This window comes from Macaca fascicularis, chromosome 11, assembly GCF_037993035.2.
Source record: "Macaca fascicularis isolate 582-1 chromosome 11, T2T-MFA8v1.1".
NCBI lineage: Eukaryota > Metazoa > Chordata > Mammalia > Primates > Cercopithecidae > Macaca > Macaca fascicularis.
This window is the reverse complement of record NC_088385.1, coordinates 89,194,053-89,211,383: the sequence shown is the minus strand read 5'-3', so window position 1 is coordinate 89,211,383 and position 17,331 is coordinate 89,194,053. Positions and strand designations below refer to the sequence as shown.

Sequence of the window (17,331 nt, the reverse complement as noted above, 5' to 3'; positions counted from 1 at the left end):
AATTGAAAAATTAAGATTCTGTGCTGCACTAGCCAAAGGTGAAGTTCTCAACAGCCACATGTGGCTAGTTTCCACTGTACTGAGCAGTAAAAGCACAGGACATTCCCATCACTGCAGAACTATAGGACTGTACGAATATACACTGTCTGCTACACATTAGAAAGTACATTAAAATGGCCAAAGAGAATATGACAAGGTAGTCAACATTGTCAGTTACGTGGGAGTTGGGTGCTGGGAAACTGAAATGTAGGGTTGGAATGGTTATTATGGCATGACAGTGTTCACATTTGTGAATGCCTTGGTATAGGCTTAACCTGGGATTACCACATTGGGATACTGGGTTTTAATGAGGTCTTTCCAGGTATAAGTGCTGGTTACTCATGGTACTGTAGATGGAAGGTAGCACCTTCTTGGTAACATTCTGAGGGCACTTTAGGACACGATCTCTATCAGAGAGGTCTGAATTCCACAATGTCATTCTGCTGGCAGATACTAACCTAGTAAAGAAATATGCTGATTACTCCAGGATGGGGAATATAGCCCCTCCACTCTCACCTATCACCAGCATGCATCTCTCTACATGGCTAAGTCAACTGTTTCTTGTACCAGACACAACAGAGTCCATCGAGACCTTGAATGGTGGTTTTGCTGTTTGTTCTTGCCTACAATATCTTTACTCACTTTGATGCCAACCTGTGGCCCTTCAACTTTATGAATTGGGGGAGGGGCCAAGGATGATACCCTTGATGCAGAGGTACACTTATTTATTGCAGCAGCACCTGGGATAGGGGTGTTCTCCTTAGAGTTTTCATTATCAGTCAACTAGAGCCCCCATAGTAATATTGCTGGTGAACCCATCTGCAGCTATAATGGTTCCTACCAAGAGCCATAATTCACCAACCAGCCCCTCTCTTTCTCCAGGGGGAACATTATGAAATGATTTTGCTTAAATTGGTGAGAGAGATTAAAAAATGAAAATAATAATAAAAGAATTGGACTCAAAGATAAAAGAGTCCTTTTACAATGGAGAACTCCAGTAGACCCACCTTTACCAAGTGAGTAAACTTAGTGTTACCAATAATGGGACAAAATTCTATGTGCTTCCTAATTTGATAAGTACAAAAGGAATCACCTAGGCCGGGCGCGGTGGCTCAAGCCTGTAATCCCAGCACTTTGGGAGGCTGAGACGGGCGGATCACGAGGTCAGGAGATCGAGACCATCCTGGCGAACACGGTGAAACCCCGTCTCTACTAAAAAAATAAAAAAAACTAGCCAGGCGAGGTGGCGGGTGCCTGTAGTCCCAGCTACTCGGGAGGCTGAGGCAGGAGAATGGCGTGAACCCGGGAGGCGGAGCTTGCAGTGAGCTGAGATCCGGCCACTGCACTCCAGCCTGGGCGACAGAGCCAGACTCCGTCTCAAAAAAAAAAGGAATCACCTAAGTAGTACTCCTATCAAAAATGTATAACCTGAATCTAATCATGGGGAAACAATAAAATAACCTGCCTATAGATATCAAAAGTATCAGGGTCAGGAAAAACAAATGCCAAGGTAATAAACAATTTAAGATTGAAGAGACGAAACAGACATAACAACTAAATGTCAGATATGAGCCTAGACTAATTCCTGTATGAAGAAAAAAAAATGGCTCCAAAAGATATTCTTGGAAAAAGTAAAGAAACTTGAATAGAGACTGCTTATTAGACAATATTGCTGTATCAGCGTTAAACTCCTGAGTGTGCCAATAAACTATGGGATGTGTAGGAAAATGTCCTTGATATTTTGAGATACAGAGTGAAGCATTTGAGAGTAAAGTGCTACAATATCTACAACTTACGTTCAACAGATTCAGAAAAAGGAGTGTGCGTGTGAGTGTGTGTGTGTGTGTGTGAAGAGAACTACAACAAATGTGGCAAAATGTGAACACATGGTGAATCTAGGTGAAAAGCATACAGGGCCTATTGTACTATTCTTGTAACTTTTCTGTAGGTTTGGAGGTTTTCAAAATAAAAAGGTGGGGAAACAATGAGGATCAAATAAGAGATATGAAAGAGGTGTATGTAAGATAAAAGAATCTGAGAATTTTTTTTAACCAGAGCCTTCTGATCTCTGCCTTTTAGTTGGCATGTAGAATCAATTACATTGAATATAATTATTGATAAAGCTAAGTTTTAATCTACTACATTACCATATTTTTTTTTAATTTGTACCATCCCCACTTTCTGACACTCACGCTTCTCCCCACATCCCCAAATGTCCCCTTCCACTCTTCCCACCCTCTTCCCATAGAGAACATTAGCCTGTGGCAACAAAAATGATGTAGATTTTAGAAATTGTAGTAGCTCACTGTGATCTGTGTTTGAGGGGCAGGAACTATCTGAAGTAAAGGTTACAAGAATTAATGTAGAAAAAAATTGTGGAGATCTATAAGTTGTTCTGTTAATATAGTACAAGGGAAAACCTACTCTTCTAAACAAAAGCTAATTTGTCAGGGCTTATATGTTAAGGTCTAACAATAAATTAATAATATTTTGGAAAGATACACATATATGAACAAAATATTGCTTCTAAGTACCTAAAAAGCACATATACACACACATAAATAGACATACCAATTCTCTGGTTTTGATTTCCTCGAAGGGCTACAAGCAACTGTTCAAAAGGAGTACATATTCCCAAGTTTTGTATGGAATAGTATTTCGCAGCCAGAGCAAAGGCTTCCACACTCACCAACTTCTGAGACGTTTCACAAAATATTTTGGGAAAATCAGTCACACCTAAAAAAGTAAAGATAGAAAAAGTCTTCAGCAATAATTAATGGTTAATTTGTGTGATACTAATAAACAAATGAACACTTAATTTTAATAACAAATTCCAATATTTACATTTTGTTGTGAATTTTGGCAATATATCTAATGGCTCCATTTATATTTACTATTTAAATGATTAGCTATAAGGAACACCCAGTTTTCTCTTAACATTTTATGCAATTAAAAATTTAAACTCCAAATTACAATCAGGCCTTTTTTTATGGAAAGAAAGAGACAGAGGCAGAGAGAGAGAGAGAAGGGAGGAAGGGAGGAAGGGAGGAAGGGAGGGAAGAAGGAAGGGAGGGAAGAAGGGAGGGAGGGAAGAAGGGAGGGAGGGAGGAAGGAAGGAAGGGAGGGAGGGAGGGAGGGAGGGAGGAAGGAAGGAAGGAAGGAAGGAAGGAAGGAAGGAAGGAAGGAAGGAAGGAAGGAAGGAAGGAAGGAAAGAAGGAAGGAAGGAAGGAAGGAAGGAAGGAAGGTTAAAATCTGAATAGTAGTGTATTAAATTTACAAACTGTCCTGGCTGGCCTATAACTGTGCATTTAAAGGTAGTCAGCCAGGGCAACACTGTTACTCCCTGTCCACACTGCATGAGGAACAATGGTAATATCCCCAGTGGTATATAAATGTCCCTGCCAAACAGTTCCTGCATCATTTGGGTAATGCAGACTTGTGGCAGGGGGGTGGGGTGCATGTGTTCAATGCACTGTCAATATGAGTTCCAAAACAAATCAGGTTATAACCTGGTGAAAATAACTCATTTTCTGCCCATGGCCAGTTTTAAACCACACATTCTATAAGCTTAGTGTGTAACTGTCAGCAGTTTCCAAATACTCACTAATTTAGACTAGAATGACAAACTGTTGTGCTGTTTGCAAATATCTAGTGCCCTTCTCTGTAGGAGGCTCATGAACCTTGTTGAACTCAGGTGTGGCTGTTATCTTGCCAAGGCGAACCAAACCATTTTCAGGCAGAAGTTTTAAGGGTGTCAGAAGATTCAGAACTCTTTTTTGTCTCAGCTCTGTAATCGAAGCATGTGTCAAAACGAAACATTCCTCAGCCTGAATCCTTAAGTGACTACAGCAAGGACAGCATTACTATCAAACTACAATGAACACAGAGCATATATAAAAATTAAATTTCATTGCTTTCAGTAAGTGAGTTTTAAGCTTATTACTGCAGCACTGCTCTGCTTATTGTGATGGATGCACACAGGCACACTGACAGATTAGCTCAATCTCATTGTTCTATGGCTATTTTTAAGGCAAGTTAATTTATTTAAGAGCTAAAAGACAGCCTTCCAATGTGTCTGTAGTGGTTCAAAGGAACTCATTAGACGGGAAAGTCCAATCAGGCGCATTCATTGAAAACTAATTTTGAATAATTCAAAAAAACACACATCTTAAAGGCCTATATGAAGTATGCAAAATGTTCACCTCATGAAACCATACGGCAATCTAGGGAAGAAGTTCAGTTCTACAAAAAAAATCCACACTATAGGCTATGAAATCTTCTCTAGCATAGCTAATCTTCTGTAGTTACTTATTAAATTATAAAAATATTCTTAAACACAAAAAATAGTGATGTTACCTGACAAAACCTAAAGCAAGATAAGTAAGATAAGTGATGAGGGTTTGTAGAATTCTAAATAAAAACTACATATTAAGCTAATATCTGTTAAGCTGGTGGTGGTAATGTTTGCCAAATTCATTAATATGAATAAAATCAGCAGAGATATATACCTTCCATTTCTGAATCAACTAAACATAAATTAAAATTACTAGAGGAAATTAACTCAAGATATATATTGTGTATGATGTAAATTTCTGTGGATATTTTATAAACTGAATTTACTAACTCAGCCAAAAGTAATAAAATCCACATCAAAATATTTAGCCATGATACAAAGTGGAAAACTCAGTCAACTATTAAGTGAAATTCTCAGGTTTAAGGGGAGTCTCAACATCCCCAGGTTCCAGGGCAGCAATTTCGTAGAGTGTGATAGAATAAGAGTATTAAATCTCCAAGTGCAGAGGGACCATTATAATAGTTAGCTATTGGACAATGTTGCCAAAAGAAAGAATTGTGATGTTTCTGTTGGAAATGTAAACGTTAAAATCGACTTAACTATCCTACCGAAAAAAACTTGAAAAAAATCCAATCTAACATGAATTAAATGCTGTTAATTTTCTTTAAGTACAGGTCTCAGCAATTTCAGAAATTTAAAGACCTGAGTTACAATATTATCTTTAAAACAATATTTTTCTTTTAAAAAAAGGATAGTGTTCTAATTCATTCCGACAGTTTATGGTATTTAGGGCTAACCCTAGTTTACTCAGATAGTCTAGAACTCCATGAAAAAATATTTTTGAATTATGGAAATATAGCTGCTGTACTTTCTTTGTTTTCCAGTTATCCAGCCTGTAACTTCCATTACTTGCTGTTTTTAAAGATTCAGAGAGAGGGAGAGAGACACAGAGAGAGAGAGAGAGAGAGAGAGAGAGAGAGAGAGAGAGAGAGAGAGAGAGGTGTTTATGATCTAGTCTTGACTCCATCTCTGAAACAGTTATGTGAGAAAGTTATGGGACAATGGCAATACATAATATATAGTCCTCACAGTTCTTCCCTAGGTACTTGTATAATCGCTTTGGATTTGGCAACTAGCAAAACAGAAATTCCAGTGTTACTTAACTTATATTTAGCAAATTAATTACTACTTAGATTTTTTATGCAGGGAAAACTTTAAATTTGCTGCCTATCGCACCTGCATATTATGTGGCTTGATTGTTTGGCCTACATCGCCCTCTACTGGAAGTCCCTGTTCTGCTTTATATATGCTTTACTTATCACCTTTACTTACTCTTACTTTTTATGTACCCTATATCACTATTCCACAGAGGTTTCTGATAAGATAGGTTATAAGATGTGTTCTTAAAAGATAGTCTAATTGGTCATGAGAGAAGAAGGGAAGGAAAGAGACAGGGGAGATTATTTTCTACGAATATGAGACCAGATTATATCTGTTTATTTTTTTCAATTGTTTGTTTGTATACAAGGGACCAATGTACAAGGACAAAGATAGAAGAGTCATATATATACATCTTGGATTATAAAAATCTCAAGGCAGAAAAATGTATAAAATGTTAAAAATAAAAATAAAGTAAAACAATCACTGAATGTATAATATTTATAATTAGTAAATACAAATAAATGTCTGTTGTCCTACTTGAATGTTATACAGCACTTTAAGGAAAACAGAGTACTGTTAGGTCTTACAATAATTCATCACTATTATTTTAACATTTACTGCATGTATACTATGTGCCAGGCACTGTGCTAAGCACATTACCTTTCATGTGACAGTTTTATAAGTGAGTTATATAATGCTCTTATCCTCATTAACAGAGGAAACAACTGAGACGCAGGAATGCTGTAACGTATCCAAGTTTGTACAGACACAAACTTGGTGGATGAATCCAAGGCAGTATGAATTAAGACCTTGGTCTTAATTCCCACATTCCGTTAGCATGCCACATTTGTAAGTACAGTGGACAAACAAAGGAAATCAAGCAGGACAGCAGTAAAGAAAAGCATTGTCCCAGCTACTTGGGAGGCTGAAGCAGGAGAATTGCTTGAACCCAGGAAGCAGAGGTTGCAGTGAGCTGAGATCGCGCCACTGCACTCCAGTCTGGGTGACAGTACAAGACTCCGTCTCAAAAAGAAAGAAAAGCATTAGGGAGACCTGACTCTCAGAATCAAGTCTGGCAAGCATTCCCTCTGGCAGACATCAATATACAGTGACATCCTAAGATATTATATTTTATTAATTATATAACTTTCTTCACTCCCCTCTACACCTCCCTCTCCACCAAAAGTAATTTTAAGGTTGCAAGAAATTAGCTGGGCATAGTGGCTCATGCCTGTAATCTCAGCACTTTGGAAGGCTGAGACACGAGGATTGCCTGAGCTCAGGAGTTTGAGAAGAGCCTGGGCAACACAGCAAGACCTCATCTCTACTAAAATTTTAAAAATGGCACACACATGTAGTCCCAGCTACTTGAGGAGTTGAGTTTGGAGGATTGCTTGAGCCTGCAAAGTTGAAGTTGCAGTGAACCCTCATCATGCCATTGCACTCCAGCCTGGGCAACAGAGCAAGACCCTGCCTCAAAAAAACAAAACGTTTTAAGAAATTAAAAAGTTATTTTTACATATAAAATAATCAGTCTTGGAAAAAGAAGTATTTTTGTAAAATCTTATTATGATATCTATTTGCAGAAACAAAGTAACCCTATGCTTTATGCCCAGTTGCAGAGCAATAATACTTTACACACGGCATGAATGAATGCATGAATGACAGCAATCCCTCAGTACACTTACTATTGTAGCATCATCAACTATACAAGGAAAATAAATTCTCCTAAGGCTCTATGGTAATAGCAATCACTGAGGCTACTACAAGGACTTCAATAGCACCAGTGAATGTTTATAATCTCAGGATGAGAAAAAGGTGATTTAAAACATTAAAATGTGACATAAAGCAAAATGAAATTATGTACTAAATTTGAGATTTTCTGTTATGGGGTTGGGGAAAGGTCACTATCATTATCACACAGCTTAGATCTGTCTTATAGCCCAGAATTTCAAGAAGAAATCAACAGTGTCCTCTTACTCATAATCTTTACAATGATATACAAGTATTTTGTATTCATTCCTGCATAAATGTCCTACAGATGTCTTCAATTCGAAAGGTTCAAAACTCAGCTGAACACTTTTATGCTCCCAAAACCTTTCCCTTCTTCTATTTTCTAACTTGTTTAATAGCCTTATCACTCACCCAGTGGCAAAGCTAAAAAGCCTTTACATTATCTGAAATGCTTCTTGTGTCCTCAATTCACATGCTAAGCCACCCATCAACTCTGATGTAAAAATGTCCTTCATTTGAAAACCCCCTCCCCCATCCCTACTATATTTCAAACCTTGTTAATGCTCTCCAATACTACTTCAATAGCTTTATAGTTAATTTTTCTCCCTTATCAATAAAACTCCGATAGACAATGCTCAATAGGTTGAGTTGAATTGAACATGTTTTCTAGAATGGAAATCTACTTTTATTCAATGCAAATTTAAACATTTTAAGGCTTTGCCTTCCACAGCAGTTGACTTTTGACTTAAATCTTTGATAATTGTTTAATACAGCTTAACCAAAAGCTAAAGTCTGTCTTACTGAACTTTGAAAATTAAATATGGGATGAGTTAAGTTTTACGAATGTTTTAAGTCTGTTCATAATCCTATAATCTACCAAGGGAAGAAAATAGAATATATACTATTGCTTTCAAAAGAAATAAATTTATATCATCCAATTATGTGCTAGAAAACATTTTGCCTAAGCTATTTCAGCTCACTTTATAGTTGCATATGCAGTGAAAAAATGTTATATAAACATGCAAACCATGCTCTTAGAAGGAAAAAAATTAACAAGAAATTGACATGCATGTCCTTATTGTACCAATATTAACATCACATTGAATGTATAAAGTGCATTTAACCATTCCTAAAGCAGTTTCACACTTAACTACATTACTTATAAAAATGAAATTAAATGTAAAAATAGAAAAATGTAACCACAGTATTTTAACTCTAGCAGACTCTTTTCATAATTTAATTTGAGGGAAAACAAAACTATGCAAAGAAACAGAAATTTAGAAATTGATTTGCTAAATAAAAAATAATTCAGGGTTACCTACTACGTATCAGGTAAAAACTAAACTTGAATAAAGCTACTTTGTTACAATTTATGATTGTCTATGAGACTTAGGGTTTTACTATTTATAGTATATGCAGACAACAAACGTTCATATGGATTGAAGGAGCTTCAGCAACTCCCAGTTAGAATTCTACTGGATGTCACATGGAATGAGCTTACTCAAGCCTTTGCACTTGTTTTTACCTCTGTCTGAGACCACCTTCCCTCATGATTTTCATGGCTCACTCTTACTTCTTTCAGGTGTTTGTTCAAATGCTACCATTTTGGTGAAAACTTCTCTGACAGTCTTGTTTAAAATTGCAATCCCACTGAACTCTCATCACCCTCTGATCCTTTCTTAATTTTTTTAAAGCACTTATCACCACCTGGTATAGTACGCAAGATCCAAGAGGACAAGAATTTTTATGCACTGCTGTATCCTCAGAACCTAGAATACTGTACAGCACATAGAAGGTATTCAGTGAATGAATGAGGAAGAACTAGGGTTTGAATTCTGGTTCTCAGAATGTCTATTCCTGTGGCCACGAGCAATTTATTTACCTGCTCTAAGACTCAATTTCTTCAACTATAAAATGGGGAATAAAATCTATTTTAAAGGATTGTTTTATGTAATTCACACACATAAATACATATATACACGTATATACATGTACATTCATATACACATATACAATTATGTACTTAACTATATATATATAAAAAAATAAACTTTTAAGGTCGGGATACATGTGCAGGTTTGTTACATACATAAACTTGTGTCATGTGGGTTTATTGTACAGATTACATACACCATGGAATACTATGCAACCATAAAAAATAACGAGGTCATATCCTTTGCAGGGACATGGATGGAGCTGGAGGTCATTTTCCTTAGCAAACTAATGCAAGAACAGAAAAACAAATACCAAACGTTCTCACTCATAAGTGGGAAATAATGATGACAACACCATGGAAATGTAGAGGAGAATAATTAACTATATTTTAATATATATTCCTAACACACAGCCTAGACCATAAATAGGCAACCCTCAAACCATTAAGTCCAAATTAAGTTAATGAGTGTCTCAACACTTGGATCAATTTTCCAAATTTATTGGAATACAGAATTTTTAAAACCTCAAATATTTAAGGCCAGAACATCTTATAGGCTACTAGAGAAGAAATTGAGAGAAAGATCAATATGCACACTTAGCTTTTAAATGTGGGACCTGCTGGGAGAAAGGAGATTTGGGCTCTGAAACCTGAGTGCAAGATCTCCATCTGTAGAATGAAGGCATGACTAAAGATGGATGAACTTCACCTTGAGAACCAACATGGAGGTCCAATAGTTAACACTGAGTACTACACTCTAGGTAGGATGAAAGCAAGAATTACTCATTGTCTGCTAACCCACTGGTTAGCACTGGGCATCATGTCCCAGGATCAACTTCCAAGTGCAGGAGAGAGTTTTAGTATTAATGATACTTCTTACTAAATTTGATGTGAAATATGGTAGATACAATCTCAGCAATGCCTTAAATACCTGGAATAAAGTTTCAAGTTTGCTTCACCAGAATGTTTTAATTTCCCATAATCTCAAACTGTTTCAAAAAAAAAACAAAAAACAAACAAGAGATACTAAATTCCCAGAAATCCAATAAATGTTAAACTTCATTTACAATGAGAAGCATTTAAGAATAAATTAAATATGTATAAATATTTTCTGAATAATAATTCAAATTTGATAAATCAAATATAATTTTGTTAGCAAAATACAAAATAAATTCCAAATTGTAAAATGCTAAAAAGCAATGCAAAGTATATTAAAAAATGTATTTATTTCAGTGCAGTAAATGCTCTGAATTGATATCAACCTCCGTTCTTCTCTTTTTCTGACCAAAGATACATCATTTTTTACTGAGGTTGTCATTTCTGAACACCACTGTAGGCTCCACTGCCCCACAGCACCTGAAAATATCACTACCTTAGTCACTGCCACTGCCACTGCCACTGTCCATTTACAGAGAAGACCAATACCTCTCTTTATATCTTGATCTGGGCCTAGACTTTTGGGCTTCCAAAAATAATAAAGACTTGTAAATTCGTTTATTATTGTTGTTGTTTTTATCTTTTGAGAAAAGGTCTCACTCTGTCGCCCAGGCTAGAGTGTAGCAGTGTGATAATAGCTCACTGCAGCCTTGATCTCTGGGGCTCAAGCGATGCTCTCACCTCAGCCTCCCAAGTAGCTGGGATAAGGGCATGCACCACTGTGCCCAGTTAATTTTTTAAATTTATTTTTTCTAGAGACAGGGTCTCACTATGTTACTTAGGCTTGTCTCAAACTCCTGGGCTCAAGCAATCCTCCCACCTCAGCCTTCCCAAATTCTGGAATTATAAGTGTGAGCTACTGCACCTGGCCAGTTTATTTATTATTGAGACAAGGCACATGAAGGACTCTTTGTCTCAGGAAAACTGTAAATTTAAACGTAACCGAATTACTAATAAGGGATTTTGAGGGAGTAGAATTAAGTCATACCCCTCTCTTAATAATGTATTTTCTTTCCCATTGTGCATTTCATTAATTTGAGTTCAGTTTCATCTTCTATTCTTATTCTAAGTTCCATTTCAACATTAATGCAAAATAGATGTGTTTGTTCTACTCTCTCAACTGAACTAAATTATAATCATTTGCCAAGTAAAAGGAATAAGCAAAAGGTCTTTGCAGTAAATACATACTTTTTTTCTATCTAGCTCCTACCCTATCTCCACCATCTTGTTCTTTACTACTTCCTTAGTTTTTGTAATGATGTGTATAGTTCATAAAAGTTAGGTGAATTTTATTCTTTACAGGCCATTATTCAAGGTAATTGCTGTACAGAAAATAAACAAGTAAAGTACCCAACCTAAATGTTAAATTTAAATTCCCCATTTGATTGCAATCATTATGTAAAAGGGAAGAATTAAGCTTCAGTGACTGTCATTGGTATCAGCCTAGAGACACTGGTCTGATACTCTGTGGCTGAACCTGAAATGCAGTGTTTACTCAGGAGAAAGAACAGTTTTCGGCACTTGATAAAAATTAGTTAAATAAATGTTTGAAAATGGAATATTTCTTAACAAGAAATCAGAAGTTACAAGAAAAAAAAATAAAGAGACAGCACAAGTGTTGATTTAAATCAAGATGAATTCAAACAATTTGTAATACGAATAATGTTTTCAACCAGCAGTTCTTATCCTGATGTCTAAGAGTTTACGAGGGCTATGATTCACCTAAAACTGTATGTAAAGTTTTGCGAATATTTGTGCATACTTAAGCCTTTTTTGAGGCAGAGGTTCTATAGCATTCATTTAAATTAGCTATTAAATGGGATTTGTGACCTAAGATACTAACATTGCTATCTTTCACAGTTTCCTTACTTTCATGTTACACATTGTTAAATTACGATAAACAATCAATTAACTGTTTTTCCTCTTGATTCTAGAGATATTTTAAATATTCAAAGCAGAAAAACTAAGTAGTTTTTCACTTCCTAAACAATCAGGGATTATTCTTTTTTCACTGGTAGAATAAATTTCATATTTCTAAAATTAGTCTAACTTTAAAAAAAACTAAACATTACTCTCCAGTATTTTCATTCTTAAACAGACCCTCTTTCATTCTTCACAATTTTAATTACTAAGCTGAGTGTTTTAGATAACACCCAGCTAACAAAAAACTAGAAATAATTTAAGATGCCAAACATACAGGTCAGCGTATTCCATTTGACAAAATATGTTAATAACAGTAAATGGCTATAACAAATTTGCATGATCCAGGTTTAAATCTATAATAAAGGCAAGTTTATTGTCTTTTTGCAGAATCCTGGAGATATGCTAGGTGATGCATGCAACCACTTGATCCAGAGAAGAATCAGCCACATGAGATATTTACGTTTTTGACTAAATTTTTTTTAAATTCATATACTAGATGAACAGAAAAAAAGACTGAAAACAAATAAAAGTAGAAATAAATTACAATATTTTCTCTTTCTTTCTTTCTTTTTTTTTTTTTTTTTGAGAAAGAGTCTTGCTCTTGTCGCCCAGGCTGCCGTGCAATGGCATGATCTCGACTCAGTGCAACCTCCTCCTCCCAGGTTCAAGAGATTCTCCTGCCTCAGCCTCTCAAGTAGCTGGGATTACAGGTGTCGGTCACCACGCCTGGCTAATTTTTGTATTTTTAGTAGAGACAGGGTTTCGCCACACTGGGCAGGCTGATCTCAAACTCCTGATCTCATGATCTGCCCACCTCGGCCTCCCAAAGTGCTGGGATTACAGGCGTGGGCCACAGCACTCGGCCAATAAATTATAATATTAAAGTTTGCAAAGAAGATTAAAAATGACTCATATTAAAGTTTGCAAAGAAGATTAAAAATGACTCTCCCCCTCCAAAAAGTAATTATTTAAAGATAATTTAACAATAAAATTATGCTTCCACATTTGTCTTTTGCAGGAAATATGATAAAGTATTAAGCAGTATTAAAAGTTTATAAATGAAAGTGTTCCAGACAAAAGGATAGGTTCACTGTGTTTGATAATGTTTTTATAGTCAATAGATACAAAGATAGTAAACGAAGATAAATTTTGAGAAATAACTGTTGTCAAAGATAGAGCCATTTGTGGTGAAACTTTGAATAAATTATAAAAATATTGTTATGATTTAAATTAAAAATAATTGTCAGAGAAGATTACTTCAGTTCCCAATAAAATGGCATTGAAATTTTTAAGAAACACATGGAGAAGAATAAAATTACAAATGAAGAACAGCTTGACTTGCAGAAGCAGGGGGACTAGAATTTCTTGCAGAGAAGTATCAAAACTAACTCAGGAAAGCAATACAATGATTGAGAGATGTACATGTTTTTAATTTAGAAGATAAAAAATGTTGAAAAAGAGGGATGAATGTATGAGTTTAAAAACTAGTAGTTTATGGGTTGAAAAACTTATCTGGACAATGAAATCAACTAGTTTTCGATAAACGTACTATCACGTAGTTGGAAATTCAATAATTTAAAAAATATAAAGATTGAAAAACATTTCTTGGGCAATGCTCAGAGCATGAACTTTCAAATATTACTTAATCTAGAAAAAGTATAATTCTCAGACCACATTAAATGGGAAGAAACTGAATAAAATTCTACTTAGAAAGGTATAATCCATTCATCTTCCATTTTGTTTTGTACTACAATTATTGATATCTGTTATCTTCCTTATTGAGATGTACATTTTTGAAGGCAGAGATTATACCTGTTGTATTGGTCACACTACAATGTTATACTGATAAAATGCTAAGTAATTTTTGCAAACCTAAATTGGGATATAAGGGTAACAAGGCATAAGGTCGTAAGGGATAAATTACACTGATCTATTCTTAATTCCATTAATGACCACAGTATTGACGAATACTGATAATCATCTTTATAAAGGTCATAAAAGAGATGCTCAAAGGTTGCCTATTCCTTCTTCTCAAACATCGGTTGTTATGCCCAGACCTTCTATTCCTCAAAGAAGACTACCAGAGTCTAGAGTCAAAGCCAAGCGGCAAGGATCTTTATGACAAGTTCGAACTTGGTCCTTCCATTACACATCATACAAGAGGGCCCTGAACAATGCGAGTGTTTGCTTTTTATAGCCTGAAAGTTACAGGGGAACAAAGGAATTCTTTTGGTTCCTGCGCTTTCAGTAAAACTTTGAACGGCTGCCTCCTTATCGGAGACTTTTCCACGTGGTGTTTGTACTGGGCTCAGGAAGTTTGAGAGATATATGGCGATATGTGGTGGGATGGGAGGATGGGATGTGTTTGTACTGGGCTCAGGAAGTTTGAGAGATATATGGCGATATGTGGTGGGATGGGAGGATGGGATGTGTTTGTATTGGGCTTGTTTGTTTTGAGCCCGGGGCTGAGGAATGTGCCCGGCTCCTCTCATTCTCCCCTTCTTTTCAGGTATCTCTAGAGCCAATCTTGGGTCTTACAAGTCTGATTCTGTTTCAGCGTCTACAGGTTGGTATTGGGCTCTGAGGACCATGAGTTGCACAGTGTCAAATCTTTCTCTAACGAACCGCAAAATTCTGTTAACAACACAAGGTCCTACGGTAAGCAGAAATAGAAGACTTAGCAGGGGTCCAAGGAAGGGGGCTAACAGAGAAAACATAGATGAGTTCTACCATTGGTCTGCAGCTGAAGCAAACTGCCGTGTTCTTACTTCTGTGCTTAACTTGCGTAACTGTTGGACCTGGTCCTCCACAAGTCCTGATTTATTTATGTAGAAACAACAGTCTTCCTTTAGGAACATACACGTACCTTCTTTTTCAGCAGTGAGTAGGTCTAAGGCCCTCCGGTTCTGCAAGGTTACCTGTGCTAGGGACGTGAGCTGCCGCTGGAGGGAGGCAAGGGACTTAGCTGACTCCTCCATAGCAATGGCAAATTGTTGGTACAGCTTGTTACTTTCTATGAGGGTGTGACCTAAGGCTCCTCCTGCCAGTCCGGCTGCCATGAAGGATGCGGTGAGGGAGATTCTTGCAATGAGGGGGAGAAATATGGCTCGTGCAGGTCTCGGTCTAGGGACTGGGTGAATAACAGCACTAGTCCAGTTACCGGTATACCTTAGGAACTCTCCGGCAGTAAGTAGAGTCAACCGGGGAACTAATGTGACAGGAAGACACAGTAGGTTGGTAACAGAGGGGCTTGATAGGTTTTTAGATAATGTTCCATTACACCAGAAGAATATGCCTGACGGAGCCTTTAAGGTGATATTAGGGGGCGTTGCAGTGATGCTGCAGAGGCTGGAATTAGTTCCTGAGAAACAGTAGGGAAACTTTTCTTGACTGGGGTTTAGGTATAGTGGCACGTTAGGGATAGGGGCATATGAGAGGTTTCGGTGGTGGTTAGCTTGGGGAGAGGTAGAGGATCCTCACGGCAGGGGGACAGCGGTTAGCGGTGGACGCCTTAGAGTGGCACACAGAAAGCAGCCAGACAGGCTGTGAAGTCCTGTAAGGTTAGCAAGTTCTAATCCTTCTTGCAATAATTTTAACCAGGAAAAAGGACGTAAATCTTGTGTCAGGCGGTTTTCTTGTCGCTGGATATTTCTATGGACCAGGGGCCATACCTGCACTAGACCCCGCCACAGATAGAGGTGACTGCTAGGCCATGTGGAGGCGGAGGAGTAGTATACAGCCCCGTGTTGAGGCGTGGTCCAGCGGGAGTTCCAGGGGTCTCTAACTATCCATGTATATGAAAGGTCTCTATCTTGTCTACGATGGAAGGGCCATCTGGGATCTATCTGTTCTTTTCCACCTCACTATTGGTATTTATGGACGATACAATAGTTATAAGGGCAGCCGGTACTTTGGTGCCACCAATAGTGCTTACAATTGTATTGAGTCTGATCATACTCGAAGCATATCATTGGTGCCACTGGTTTGGCTATTGGGAAATCGGTAAAATTTGGTAAAATTGGGCTATTGCACCTTGAGGAGGGGCAATCTGCACTGGCCACTAATTTCCCGGGCTTATGAGGTTGCCTAGGGTGGGTTTGGTTTTCATAAAGCCAGAATCTTCAGACAAAGGGATTAGGAGCTGGCTTTATGTTTTCTTCAGTGGCCACTAGGGCGACTAACGTTAGAGTCAGACTACTTAACTGCATGTTTGCAGTGAGCTATGCTGTCGGCGCAGGGTGAGTTTTAAGGGGTTGTTCTTAGCTCTGTCCACAGTCCACGTGTCCGGTGCTTCAGCTGCCGCCATGATTGGTCTTAGGAGGTCGGAGGTTGGGTCCACCGGCTTGACGTGGGTGTAGTGGATCCATGACACGATGCCTTCTACCTTTAGGGTGGTGGGTGTGGTTAGGAGTACCTGGAGTGGTCCCTTCTACCTGGGTTTTAGGGTCTCTTGTTGGTGTCGCTTGACCAGGACCTAGTCTCCTGGCTGGTACGGATGGGGTGTCGGCGGGGGACCGGTCTCATATAGTTCCTTCAGCTTGGGCCAGATTTCTTGATGAATTTTCTGCAAGGCTTGTAGGGAAAATAAGAGTTCAGAGACATTTTCTGTTTCAGACTTGAGCAGATCATCTTTTAGGCTGGGAACTAGGGGTGGGGGTCTACTATACATGATTTCATAAGGGGTAAGGCCTAGTCTGTAAGGGGTATTACGGGCCCAGAACAGAGCGTAGGGGAGAAGGACTACCTAATTAGCGCCAGTCTCCATAGTCAATTTAGTTAAGGTCTCTTTTAAGGTCCGATTCATCCTTTCTACCTGTCCTGAACTCTGGGGCCTGTAAGCGCAATGGAGTTTCCAATTTGCCTTAAGGATGGAAGCCAAATCCTGACTTACCTTAGTGACGAAAGCGGGCCTATTATCTGACCTTATCTGGACGGGGAAGCCATACCTGGGAAGGATATCTTCCAGAATTTTCTTTGCTACGACCTGAGCAGTTTCTCTTTTGGTTGGGAATGCTTCAGTCCACCTTGAAAAAGTATCTACAAAGACAAGTAAGTACCGGTACCCGTACTTTCTTGGCTTTATTTCAGTAAAATCTACTTCCTAGTAGATACCGGGCCTGGTTCCTCTGAGCCTTGTTCCTGTTGCAGCTTGAGATTGGGGGTATGCGTTGTTAAGCTGGCAGACTTTGCAACTTGTCACGATACTGCTGGCCGTCTCAGCTATATGTCTGATTTTGAGCTTGGAGCGTCTGATCAGGTCTATCATCCGCCGGGCCCCTAGGTGGGTGGTTCGGTGGATGTGTTCTAACAC

General features: G+C 37.9%; 1 protein-coding gene across 13 annotated transcripts in view; it reads right to left on the bottom strand.

Annotated features, from left to right (window-relative positions):
* The window catches only part of METTL25 (methyltransferase like 25), a 127,805-nt gene that overhangs the window by 89,737 nt on the left and 20,737 nt on the right, over nt 1-17,331 (bottom strand). For all 13 annotated transcript variants that reach the window (XR_012419756.1, XR_006690564.3, XR_012419761.1 and 10 more), the window contains exon 2: nt 2,611-2,775. Coding sequence is in view for 5 of the 13 variants with exons in the window: in XM_005571656.4 (XP_005571713.3) it covers nt 2,611-2,775 (165 nt within the window). In the remaining 8 variants the exon portion in view is untranslated. The remainder of the gene's footprint in view (nt 1-2,610; nt 2,776-17,331) is intronic.